This window comes from Cnephaeus nilssonii, assembly GCF_951640355.1.
Source record: "Cnephaeus nilssonii genome assembly, chromosome: 22".
NCBI classification, from domain to species: Eukaryota; Metazoa; Chordata; class Mammalia; order Chiroptera; family Vespertilionidae; genus Cnephaeus; species Cnephaeus nilssonii.
This window is the reverse complement of record NC_137093.1, coordinates 10,024,800-10,038,882: the sequence shown is the minus strand read 5'-3', so window position 1 is coordinate 10,038,882 and position 14,083 is coordinate 10,024,800. Positions and strand designations below refer to the sequence as shown.

Below are 14,083 nucleotides of genomic sequence, written 5' to 3'. Positions count from 1 at the left end.
TATTACCCTTTTATTAGTATAGATATTATAGGCCCAGTGCATGAATTCGTGCATGGGTGGGGTCGGGCCAGCCTGGCCAGGAAGAGGGGCCATGGGCAGTTGGCCAGCCTGCTTGCTGGTCAAACTCCTGGTTGAGGGACAATTTGCATATTAGCCTTTTATTATATAGGATATATCCTGAGTGGCCAGATTATTATGCGTTCAGAGATCATAATAATCTGGCCACTCAGTGTGTGAGTGTGTGTGTGTGTGTGTGTGTGTGTGTGTAGTATTAATCCCTTATCAGGTATATGATTGACAAATAGGTTGCCTTTTCATTTTTTCTGTACAGCAGCTTTTTAGTTTGACATAGTTCCACTTACTTTGCTTTTGTTGCCTTTGTGTTTGGTGTCATATCCAAAAATCATTGCCAAGACTGATGTCAAGGAGCTTACCACCAATGTTTTCCTCTAAAACTTTTATGGTTTCCGATCTTACATTCAAATCATTAATTCATTTTGAGTTAATTTTTGTGTATGGTATAAGATAGTGGTCCAGTTTCATTCTTTTGCATGTGGCTGTCCAATTTTCCCAACACAATTTATTGAAGATACTGTCCCTTTCCCATTGTATTCTTAGCTCTTCTGTTGTAAATTAATTGTCCATACATGTGTGGGTTTATTTTTGGGCTCTCTATTCTGTTCCATTGATCTATGTGTTTCTTTTTATACCAATACCATATTGGTTTTTTAATTAAATTATTCAGTTATTAATCTATTTATTTATTGAGAGAGATAAAACATCAATTTGTTGTTCCACGTATTTATGGATTCACTGGTTGATTCACCTATGTGCTGATAGGGGAACAAATCTATAACCTTGGCATATCAAGACATGCTTTAACCAACTGAGCTACCCAGCCAGAGCCCATACTGTTTTGATTATATAGCTTTGTAATATAATTAGAAATCAGGAAGTGATGCTTCCAGCTTTGCTCTTTCTCAAGATTGTTTTGGCTACTTGGTGTCTTTTGTGGTTCCACACATATTTCAGGATTGTTTGTTGTTTTGTGTGAAAATATTACTAGAATTTTTATAGAGTTTATACTGAATCTGTAGATTTCTTATGGTAGTATGACCATTTTAACAATATTCTTCCAACCCATGAAAAAAAAAATCTTTTCATTTACTATGTCTTCAATTTCTTTCTATAATGTCTTACAGTTTTCAGTGTACAGTCTTTCACCTCCTTGGTTAAATTTATTCCTAGGTATTTTATTCCTTTTGATGCAGTTATAAATGGGATTGTTTTCTTAATTTCTTTCTGAAAGCTTGTTATTAGTGTATAGAAATGCAACATTTTTATATTAATTTTGTATCCTGAAAGTTAACTGAATTTATTAGTTTTAATTTATTCATTTTAACAGTTTTTGCTGGAATCTTTAGGATTTTTTATATATAATATCATGTCACCTGAAGTAGTGACAGTTTTACTTCTTTCTTTCCAATTTAGATGCCTTTTATCTTGCCTAATTGCTCTGGCTAGGACTTCCAATATGATGTTACATAAAAGTGGTAACAGTAGGCATCTTGTCTTGTTCCTGATCTTAGAGGAAAAACTTTGTTTTTCACTATTGAGTATAGTTAGTTGTGAGCTCAAAACTTCATTTTTAAGTAGAATTTTGTCATTTTGGGTGGGTTGTAATCTCACTGAAGTGTTGTTGTTTTTTTCTTAATCCTCACCAGATGATATGTTTTTATTTATTTGAGAGAGGAAGGAAGAGACAGAGAAAGAGTGAGAGAAAAACATCAACATGAGAGAGAAACATCGATCCGTTGCCTCCCATATGTACTCTGACTGGGGATAGAACACAATTTAGGTATATGCCCTGACCAGGAATCAAAGCCACCACCTTTTGGTATATAGGATGATGCTCTACTAACCAAGCCACCCAGCCAGGACTGAAGTGTTTTCTTGAAGGAAAAAAAAAAAAAAAGCAATTATTTTCCTTCATCAATGAAAGTGCTGAACAACTTTAAAAGTAATTTTCACCCTGCTTCTAGACAAAGCTGTCAACTTTTTTGAGCTCCTTTATTACACTCCCTCCCATTATAAATGTACCAGAGGCCCAGTGCACGAATTCGTGCACAGGTGGGGACCCTCCGTCTGACCGGTAATCAGGGCTGATCAGGGCCATCTCATCCAGTGCCGATTGGGGCCGACTAGGGTCAGTGGCCGGGGAGGGACTGCGGGAGGGACTGCGGGCGGGCTCCAGGGAGTGTCTGGCCCCATCGCACCCAGTCCTGATCAGCCGGACCCCAGCAGCAAGCTAACCTACCAGTCGGAGCATCTGTCCCCTGGTGGTCAGTTCACATCATAGCGACCTGTCGGTCGACCAATCAATCAAACACTTAGCATATTAGGCTTTTATATATATAGATCATGGCTCCAGAAGATTACTTTGCAATGGGAAGATGAGTCTTCCCTAACACTTCCCATAAATAGGCACCTTATGTACTATTATGGAAAATTATTCTACTTCTAGAATCTACTGGGGAGAAAAGGAGCTAAATGCTATGAGACAGATCCTTACCTGGGAGTAATTTATTCATTCAACAAGTAATTCTAGTTCATCTACTCTTGAACCTGGGTGTATCAGAATGAACAAACAGAAGTGGGCACTAGACACATGTAAGTCATTTTCTAACACAGGGGAAACTTTTAGGATACCTAGTCTTTAACTGGCACAATTTTAGGATACCAATATGTCCAGGCCATCCAGAGAAGAGTGTGGGCCTGGCGTTACCAACCAATGTACCCATGAAAATCACACATAAGAGGTGGCTGCTCTGCTGGTATCTCCAATACACATTTTTGGACAGTGTTTGTTACAGAGTATCTTTTCACATAGTTATATAACTTTTATATATCCTCTTCAGTGAAATGTCTCTTCATGTCTTTTGCCCATTTTCTAATTAAATTATTTGCTTTGATATCGGTGAGAAGTAGAGTTTTTTATATATTCTAAGTATATATTTTTTAAATCAGATAAGTGGTTTACAAATATTTTTCCCCCTCCATAGCTTGTCTTCTCATCCTTTTAACAAAGTCATTCACAAAGCAAGGATTTTTACTTTTGATGCAATCCAATTTATGGAGTTTTCTTTTATGAATCATGTTTTTGGTGTCATGTTTAAGAATTCTTTACCAAGCCTTAGCTCCTTAGCTCCTAAAAATGTTCTGTTTTCTTCTTAAAAAGTTTCATAGTTTTATGTTATATTTTACAGTTAAATTTACGATCTATTTTGAGGTGATTTTTTTATAAAGTGTGGAGTTTAGGTTGAGGTTCTTTTTTTTTTTTTTTTTTTTTTTACTATATATACCAAACTTTCCAGTACCATTGATTGAAAAGACTGTCCTTTCTTCACCCAAATTTTTGCCCTTTTGTAAAAAAGCCATTGGCCATACATGTATGCATTCTCTATTTCTGGGTTCTCTATTCTGTTTCATTGATCTATGTGTCTCATCACCAATACCACAGCCTTAAAATTGACTAGAGTGGTTCCTCCCATGTTATTCTTTTCCAAAATTATTTTAACTATTGTAGTTCCTTGCCTTTTGGAAAATTTATATTCACAATAAATATTTCACAATATACACATATATCAAGTTATCAGGTTGTACACTTTAAATACATATATTTTATTTGTGAATTATTCCCCAAAGAAGCTGAGGGAAGGGGAAGCTGAGGAAAGAAAATACCAAAAGTTTGATAGAAAAAGAAGAAAAGACATGAACAGACAATTATTTAAAAATATAGAAATGTTCAGGTGCTAGAAGCTTACTGGTAGAAAAACCAAAAGGAAGAGCTCTATTCATAAACATTCTGTCCAATTCCAGGAGCCTTGTGTATCAATTTTTCTTCCCTGAAAACACTCTTTCCCTGATCAAATGTTACAGAAAAACAAACTAAAATCACTATCCTATGTAATAAAAGGCTAATATGCAAATTGTCCGCTCAACCGAGAGTTCGACCAGGAGTTTGACCAGGGGGTGGGGCCAGCCGGCCAACTGCCCGTGGCCCCTCCGCCTGGCCGGCCCAGCCCAACCAGCCCAATCCGGGGCAGGCTGGCCAGACTCCATCCATGCACAAATTCATGCACTGGGCCTCTAGTCAGATAATAAATACTAAAACCCCATTTGACCCAAACTAAAAATATAAAAATGGCCCTTAAGCATATTAAAACATGTTCAAAATCATTCAAATTAGAAAAATACAAATTAACACTGAAATGCCATTTGTCACCTACCAGTTTGGTGAAAATTAAAATGTGTGGCATAGCAACATATTTTGTTGCTTGGACTGTGCAGGAACAGACACTAATGCATTGCTAGTGGGAATGCAAACTGGAAAAACCCTTCTGAAAGGGGATTGGCAATATCAAACAAAGTTACAAAAGCAGTTAGCACTGCCTTCCCATTTCTAGGATTATTTGTTGATGCATGTGTGTAGTTTCAAAACAATGTAAACAACTAAAAGCACATACACAAGAGAATGATTGAAAAAATTAAGGTATATCCACAAAATGGAGTACTATGCAGCTGTAAAGAAGAATGAGAAAGCTTTCTATAAACTTTTATGAAGTGATTTATAAGATTAAAATGTAAGTTTAAAAAGAAAAGTGTAAAACGTCCTGCTACATTTACATAAGAAGGGGTAAAAGAAAATATACATGTATCTGCTAATTTGCAGAAAGAAATTTAAAAAAATAAACTCAATACTATTGAGATTGGTGAGTAGAATCTGGATGGAAAGAATGAGGACATGGCAACAGGTTAAAGACTCAAGGAGATATACTTGGAGTACATTTTTTTCTATAGTACTGACTTAGAATCATGGTAACATTTTACAAACCAAAAGGAAATACAAGCTATAATATATGAGCCATACTATAATAAAAATGAATAATATAACCACATTGAATAGGTCTAGATGGAAAAGTACTAACCTAAATAATTTTGACGAACATTATTTTGACCTCATACTGGAAGGCTGAAGACAAAAATAACTGAACACAAACATTGTTCTCTAGTTCATATATTTGCTTTTTACAGAGGCAGGGTTAGTTATTCTAAAAATAATTTACATATATTCTAGGATTGAGCAAATAAGTATATATATTGTGAATAATAGAGGAAAAAGGGAAAAGGATCAGAGGTTTGAAATGGGCTGTATGGTACAGAGTAGGAAATGGTGCAAAAGGCATTGGACAGCAGAGGTCTGTGACCTACCCAAAGATCCACAAACCCCTACTCTGGAACCTTTAGCTTCAATGACTCAAAAGAGTAACAGATGACAGGAGAAGGCTGTTCCAGGAGAACAGGGACTGAGGGAAAGTAGTTATGCAGTTTTTTTCTTTTCTAAGGGCTTGATTCTGGGTCACTGTACTGGTTGGACCTCTGAAATTTTCCTCTCCTTGGTATACCCCCTTTATAAAGATAGCAGGAGCACAGCTAAGGATCACTAAAACTTGTTCTTTGAGGGAGGTTGCAAAGTAAGGACACTCCCAAAGTAAAAGCACAACAGGAAGAGACACAGTCAAGGCAATTGTCATCATATAATACTCAGGGATGGGAGCAACTGTCCTTTTAGTATGCACTGCCTTCCAATTTCTGGCAGTGTTAGTTATTCTACTGGGGAGAAATATAACACTGTCCAAACTGGCATAGCTTTGAGGTCTGGCCAAACGACTGTGTCTCAGACAAAGATTTGGGTTCCAGGGAATGCAGAGTTCTGGGATCACTAGCTATTTCACTTGGGCCATGACAATGACAATCCCAATTATTTACTTTGCCTTCTTCCCTGCCCTTTCTTCTATGATATCAACTGGTCAGAGATAAGATTTGAAGTGATTTTTCTTTCAGAACTTCCCAGGTAGGATGCTTGAGAATGGGCTCTTCCCATATTAAACTACATGTCATCTTATAGCTAGTAGTAACTATACTTCAAGGGATGCATCTTTATTAGGAGATACTCATCCCTAAGAATCTAACAATGTTCAGACAATTGGAAGAAAAAGCAGAAGATGTGGCCTATGACCTATCTGCTCGTACAAGGAAAATGGCATATTATTAATTTGAATCAAAAGAAAGGATTATTTGTCAAGAACTTCCCTATTTATACACTTCAAAATAGAAAACTGGGCTTGGGCATGCCTTTTATTCAGGATGACTGGGTATTCAGAGGGTGATCTGGATTCTCTTGCGACTTTCGGCACTTGCTCAGGGCTAAAGAGAATCTTGACTTTACATGGCATTCTTTCACATCAAGACTATACTTCAAAGACTTTTGAGCTTATCATTTATAGCCTATCTTTAAAATCAGGTCTTGTGAAGATAAAAAAGATGAGCTCTTAACCACTTCACAATTTCAGAGCAGAATAGGACCCTCCTCAGATACTATGCCCAAATGTGGACATTTCCCAAGTATGTTAAAATGTTATTGTTGTTGACAATAAGCAATTCCAAAGAATAGTGTTACCAAGACAATAGGATATAATGGATGCCCATGTCCTGGTCAACAGGTACATGAAGGAGCTAAATGTGAAAGCAATAGTTACTAGACTAGACATATGGACAGAGAGAAACCTAATGAACACCTCCCTGACTGTGCAGGGAGTACTTCAAATTTTTCACTTCTGGAGAGACTAGCATATTTTGAGAAGGGTGAAGCATGATGATGATTATTGGCCAAAGTCTTGGGAAGTACCAGGACCATTCATTTCTCAGTGATATCTACACTACTTAGAATGCAACCGGTTTTGAATCTTTCTCTCATGAAGATATGCCACATTACACAACTCTCATGGTTCATGAGTGTGGCCACTACTTGAGAATGAAGCATGACCATGTGTCCTGCAGATGTCATGGCCAGACCTCTGAATTATACATAAACTTACTACTGTAAATATGGGCCTCAGCAACTGCAGCTTCACTATTTCCACCAGCTGTTACATAAGCACAGATGGGACTGCCTATTTCATAAAACTTAGTTCCAAAGCTCCTTTGGAAACTCATATAGTGGGAATAAAAGAGTGGAAGAAGGAGAAGAATGTGATTATGGCAGTGTCCTTGATTGTCCAAACAATCACTGTTGTCTGCCCTCATGCTGGTTGAAGGGTTCAGTATGTACATTTGGATCCTGCTGCAAGAACTGCTGACTTCTAAAGGCAACTACACCTTGCTGCTTCAGATCTCCAAGAATACTGTAATGGTACCTCCATTACAGACACATACCTACAAGCAAGGTGCAGACATAGTGCAGATAAATACCTACACGTAAGATGGTGCCCCTGGCAAATAACAAGGTTATTGTTATCAGGGCTGGTAGCAAAGCCTAGAGAATCAGTGTGTTAAAATCTCTGGAAAGAGCACAGAGGTTGCTCAGAAAAGTTGCTATCATCACATGAATACCAAGAGAGACAGGACAGGTCTAGAAACTGTGGCAGTGAATCTAAAGGGATTTTTAAGGTCTTTAGCAGGTGTGATATAAAATGTGGTAGGCTGCTATGTGAAAACATCTAAAAGTTCCCACATATTGAAAAACATCAAATACTTGGTTCCTCATGCAGGTCACATGGTGTTGGGATGCAGAGATGTTTTTTTAAGCCACAGACAGGGCTAATGAGAAGTTGTTGAAGGTGGTCCACAGAAGATCTGTATAAATCAAACCTGCTAAGATACCACTATATTTCACTATGCTTGTAACCTGACCTAGTGTCATGGGAGGGGTATTTGCAACAATTTTAAGAACTGCCACTGTGTCTATGTCTACGTACCTCCTCCATGCGAATCCAAGGGTTATGGGGTGCAGTTTAAATAGTGGCCCAGTTTCATGTGTCCCCTCTGACTCTCAGTATGACAAAATACTGATCAGCCTAACCTGGGTCTTTCTTAGCCTTTTATTACTTCTCGTTTCCACTATTCTTTTGTTTGCCTACATCCATAGAAGATTTAAGACCAGTGTCAATGCAAAAGATTCATCTTGCAAAAGCAAAATGAACAAATCTAACAAATATTTGGTAATTACCATCTTTCTGGTAATTAATCCAAATATGAAGTAATACTAAAAGGATGTTTTAAGGAATTGACTCCTTAGTTCTGGTGTCCCTCAAGGTCTATGGAGATGGGAATACTTTCTTGCTTCCATCTGTCTTTCTATATGCCAAATGCTTGTTAGTTTTTAAATTAAAAAAAAGGTAAAAGTAGCTCCCTGGGTGAGGCAATCTTTCTTGTTCTGTGCTACCCAGAAATCAGCTCTCCAGAGCTTTGGGGCAATGAGAAGTCTCAAGATGTAATGTTAACAGAACAAGGCCATGTTAACCTCCATAGTAAGGCTGAAACTCATGGCCTAAAATCTAAAGAGCTATTATTGAGCTCCCTAAAATTCCTATGGAGAGCTCCTTTGGAAAACTCTCTGGAACTTCCTTTTCAGAGTATCCTATCAAATCCCCCATTGTAACCTCCTGTGTTGATTTTCTTTAATCTTAAGGATTTTGCATTGGACAGACCAATGAATTTATCAGGTGAGAATCATATGATTATGAGTTCCAGATATTTTATCATTCCAGTCAGTTTTGTCCACCTGACTTTCCCCTTTGTTTTGGCATCATAGAACAAGCCTCAGATTGGATTTGTTCATAACTTAACTAGAGCGATCAAACATTACTTGTTACGTGATTCAAGAAGAAACAGATTAGACATTCCAACCCATAAATAAAGATCTAGTCTAGGAATCCTTTTTCCCCCCAAAAGGTTCAATTTCTACTTACTAGTCATTCATTCATTTATTCATTCATTTATCTATAAACATATTTAGCTCTGTTAAGTTGAACCATGTAAAATTGATATTAGACCATTCTCACCTACAAAAATGGCAAGTTCAAATGGTTAAACCTAATTCAATTTTCAGCACTATTAAACCTTCTCAGGACTTCTACTTGTAAAGGATAGTTTAGAGTTTTTGATTCCTAGAGTTTCCTCTAGTCATGATTTCTCTTAAATCTTATTATCCCCTGTAAATTCAAAAGACTGGCTTTAATTTTCTAGAGTAGGATGGTCCCTATTGTCAAGACTTAGAATGGCACTGAACATATGAGACTAGACTATGGTGTATCTGAGGATCTCACTGTCACTTTTTTCATAGTTGTTGTCCTTGCTTATTCTGAGTTATCAAACCTCTTCAAAGAACAGAAACTTTCTTTGTCCAACCTCAGAGACAGAAATAGCAATGACATCTGAGAAAACTGTTGCATGCCACCCTACTTCACTTGAAACCATGGAATAGAGAGCCTGGAAGTGGCATCTTACCTAATAATAGACAAACATGTAAATTGACTGTACCTCCACTATGCCACAAGCCAATCAGGAGTGATATGCAAATTAACCCAACAAAGATGGCAGTAATTTGCATACACAGGCACCAAGTGACAAGGGCAGGATGCTTGCGTCGTCACCATAGCGACGATGGAGGAGTTCTGCCCCACCTCTGGTCTCTCAGGGCCTCTGGGCAGCGTGGGAAGGCGGGGCCAGAACAGAAAGAGGCGGCTCCGGGGCCTGAGTGGAAAGGGGCTGGGCTGGAGTGGAAAGGCAGTGCTGGCAGCCAGGGAAAGGAAAGCCCATTCTAGCATGAATCCATGCATGGGGCTTCTAGTGTATAAATAATAAACTATAATTAATTTTTTTCTAAGAAAAGACTTAGACAAGTCTAATATTCACCAAGGTAATAAGTCCTTCTCTTAGATGGAAAGTGGCTTCATCTCCTTGAACAAAGACTTTAAGAATCACTAGTGAATCTGAAAATAATGAAAAGATCCTGCCCAATTCACCTAAAATGGCTACTAAACCATGGCACTATATTCCCTTTCATTTCCGTAGTGTAAGGCATGATTATAAAAGACTAAAGATGTTTCCCAACACTTTTTCCAACCCTTTAGTGTGGAATAACTGCAGTTCCTATATCCCAGTACTAGTTTCAAAAAGTAGTGGAGGTGCTGGTAGCAAAAGCAAGGGTAGAGTCCAATGGATCTAGGGCCCTGCTATAGAATCTCTTCTGTGAGCATAATAATGGTGTCTGGGTGTCTGCATCACGCCGAGTTTCTTGCTTTAGTTGAAAGAACTTGTACTGTGTCCATCCATATACTCCACAGTTGAGCAGACCCTGGGATGATGCTGTTAGAGCCTGGAGGAGATGAAGGGGTGATGGAGCCCATCCTTCAGGTTTTCAGAGATCCAGGAAATAGTTCCCATTCCCCTTATTTATAAAGCATTGTTATATTTCTTCTAACCCATACCTCAAGATCTGGCATCAGTTTTTAATATTTTTCTAGTTCTCCTGAACTCGCTCTTTACACTGTACCTTGTCATGGATGATTGAGATAGAGAGTTGGTCATATTTTTTAGTGTTTACATAAAGACAATGAAGTGGTTTCAATGCCCCTCCTTATTGCCCCATTTCCAGATCAGGATTGAGAAAACTGCCCTATCAGCTTAGTCAGCCCAAGAACCTTCTTAAATTTGATAAAGGAAGAAGAAAGAGAATTGTCCCATTTCTTTACTACCTCCCCATTCACCTAGAATAGCTCATTTATCCCATTCAATTCACTCTGGACGGGAGAGAATCATGTCATTACTAGTGCTTCATAAGAACATCTGTTTGTTTGTTTTCGTTACTCATCCCTTAAACACACATCAATAAAATGAAGTTAACCAGGCATAAATATGCTCTGAAATGCATGGAAGCACTTTCACAAAGTATCTATCACATCTGTGAGGAAAATTTCACATCCTTCATAACTAAATATATTTTCTCTTTTGCAATGTAGAAATACCCTGATGGGAAAAATTTTTTGCTTACAGAGTTATGGCAGTATAAGAGAATAGGAAAAGAGGGCATGAGAACAGAGATGCTAGATGTTGAAGGTGTTACCTGAAGTACATAGAGGGCCATGTGAAGCTTGGTGTCCTGTGGCTCAATCAGCTTTATGATCATCAAAATGACAGCTATGAAAACACAAAGTATAAATCTTGTCAGCCCTGGCTACCTGAGCATAAAATTCTTCAGTATACATGCCTAAGCATTGTTAGAATGGAAGCTATAGGCAGAATGAAGACCAGCAGTAAGATTAAGCAGTTATGTAAACCACTGGGGCCTTGGGTCTCCAATTTTTACTCCTCAGTGATTAAACTTTACAGATTATTAGTGTAGCAATGGTGGCAAAACATACTACAGGAAGATAGTCACACTTTTTAACATTTTCAAGTTTATCAAGCTCTTTTATAAACATTATTCAATCTGATCCTTGCTACAACTTTATGTAGCAGGAAGGACAGGTATTAGTATCTCTGAGTTCTGTCAGGACATTTCCTCTCATATCAGGTTGCATCACATGTCTATCTTAACTTGCAAAACTTAAGAAGAATTTAAGGAGGTTGGGAAAAACTGGAAAACATGAGTGGGAACAACTCAAATGTTACAAGCTGGACAGGAATTTGCAGTAGTCCTTCTTGGTGAGACCTCTTTGCTTGATCAAAACCCCATAATGCCCTCTTCATTGCCCAGCTCTTTCCAGTAAGATACCCACCTGGGCCCCAGCAGCAGAAGAAGGCCACTGGGTAGAAGCGTACTCGCTGCTCTACAATGTGAATCACTGCCCACTGTTCACTTCCCAAAAAGCCAGTTGATTTCACAAACTTCTTATACAGAGTCTGGGCTTGGATGAGTAAGACCTAGACGGGTACAGCAGTGAATAGTTTGCCCAAGACTTAGTAACTTCCCAGGTCTATCCTCCTATAATTTTAGAAGAATCATTCTCTTAGGATCTAATAGCAGGAAAAGCCCATTCCTCTGTCTTTACTATCTGAGACCAGGCTTTTTCTGAGAGAAAATTATCTTCAGAATGAACTTTTGCTTGGATAGGGAAATAGATATTAGCCAAACTTGTGGTTACCATGTTCAAAACATGAACCTTAACAATAACCCTCAGGATGTTTTCTCACTGAGACTGATCACAATATGCATGAGAAATAAAATTACTATTAAGATCTATGCCCTAGCCAGTTTTGCTCAGTGGATAGAGCATTAGCATGCGGACCAAAGGTTCCTAGGTTCGGTTTTGGTCAAGGGCACATACCTTGGTTGCAGGCTCCTTCCCGACTCGGGCCCTGGTCAGGGTGCGTGCAGGAGGCAACCAATCAATTCTCTCACATCCAATATTTCTCTCTGTCTTTTCCTTTCTCTTTCACTTTCTCTAAAATTCAATGAAAAAATATCCTGGGGTGAGGTTTAAAAAAAAAAAAATCTGCCCTAACTGGTTTGGCTCAGTGGATAGAGAGTCGGCCTGCGGACCACTGGGTCCAAGGTTCAATTCTGGTCAAGGGCATGTACCTTGGTTGTGGGCACATCCCCAGTGGGCGGGGGGGGTGCAGGAGGCAGCTGATCGATGTTTCTCTCTCATTGATGTTTCTAACTCTCCCTCTCCCTTCCTCTCTGTGAAAAATCAATAAAATATATTTTTTTAAAAATCTAACCAGACCCTCTTATAAAACCCTTTATTAGAGGTTATATTAGAAAGTATTCTATACTGGGGGAGAACCCAAGATGGCGGCGTAGGTAAACACCTAAACTGCGGCCATGCACAACAATTTCAAAACTACAACTAAGCCTAGCAACCAGTTCAGACAGCTCCAAAATCTCCAAATCCCAAGCAGGGAGGAGAGGACTGGAATTCTCCTGTAGCTCCTGCAGGGTGGCCTCAGACAGTAGCTGACCTGCACCCCATTGGAGATCCAGAAGCCAGTGTACCTAGTGGTCAGTGTGAGACACAGACTTCAACTCCTCACATCCATAAGTGACACATTCAGGAGGCGGACTCAGTGATCACCAAAGCCCCACTGAAACAAGTCCTGCACCATAAGTGTGTCTCCAACACACAGTTATAAACACAGCGAGTCCCCACAGCCAATTGGCCTGGAGGACAATTCCTCCCAGTGTACCAACAGCAATCAAGGCTTAACTACACCAAGACTTTGCACTCAGCTCATAGAGGGGCGCACCAAGACCGTCCACCTCAGGTGATTGGGGAGGCTGAGCTACTGGCCCTATAGGTCACCTACAACACAAAGCCGCTCCATCAACACAGGGAAGCAGCGAAAATGCAGAGGCACAGAAACATGTCACGAATGAAAGAGATGGAGGAAAGTAAACTACAGGATGATATAGAGTTCAAAACCACATTTATAAGGTTACTCAAGAATCTTCTAAAAACTGTGGAGAAACTTGATGAGGACTTCAAGGACCTCAATGAGAATGTCAAAAAAATGGAAAAGGACCAGTCAGAAATTAAGCATACACTGTCTGAAATAAAGAATATACAGAAACTCAACTGTAGATCAACGTACCCTAAGAATCAAACCAAAGATCTGAAATATGAGAAAACAAAAAACACCCAACCAGAGAAAACAAAAAATAAGAGGAAACAAAAAACACCCAACCAAAAAGAAAAAATGATCCAAAAATATGAGGATAATGTAAGGAGCCTCTGGGACAACTTTAAGCGTACCAACATCCGAATTTTTGGGGTGCCAGAAGAAGAGAGTGTTGGAGACCAGGTATAAACTGACACCGTCCTTACACCGGAAGGGTCTAGCAAGGACGGGACCCTTACCCACACAGCTTTCCCAGACCTGTTTGGATGGCGGTTATCAGTAGAATGAGAGCAACCCTTTCATGGCTTGCCAAGAAGTCTGTAACTATTTACTGAGAATCTGCCTGATTTACTGTACCAAGAATTTGTCCTTCTGCTCTATCTCTCCCTTAGAGATTAAGAGGAACAAAGAGTACAGATTAAGAGGAACAAAGAGTATAGACCTCCTATTGAGTGTTTTGTGTATAAAAGGCATTACAGAGTTAATAAACACGACACAGCTTCTCGAGAGCTCGTGAACCTCCTGAACCCCGCTGTCCTGTCTTTCTTTCTTTTCTCCAATCCCACCTCCCTACCTCAGCCCGGTTCAACCCGTCAGGCTGGACCTGACAAGAGAGAGC

General features: G+C 39.1%; 1 protein-coding gene across 5 annotated transcripts in view; it reads right to left on the bottom strand.

The window, feature by feature from the left end:
- Window positions 1–13: 13 nt before the first annotated feature.
- Window positions 14–14,083, bottom strand: part of TMEM116 (transmembrane protein 116) — a 57,325-nt gene continuing 43,255 nt past the window's right edge. For all 5 annotated transcript variants that reach the window (XM_079763326.1, XM_079763325.1, XM_079763327.1 and 2 more), the window contains 3 exons: window positions 11,622–11,766; window positions 10,967–11,040; window positions 14–10,219 (listed from right to left, as the gene is read on the bottom strand). In XM_079763326.1, the coding sequence (XP_079619452.1) occupies window positions 10,013–10,219; window positions 10,967–11,040; window positions 11,622–11,766 (426 nt within the window). In that variant the 3' untranslated portion in view covers window positions 14–10,012. The remainder of the gene's footprint in view (window positions 10,220–10,966; window positions 11,041–11,621; window positions 11,767–14,083) is intronic.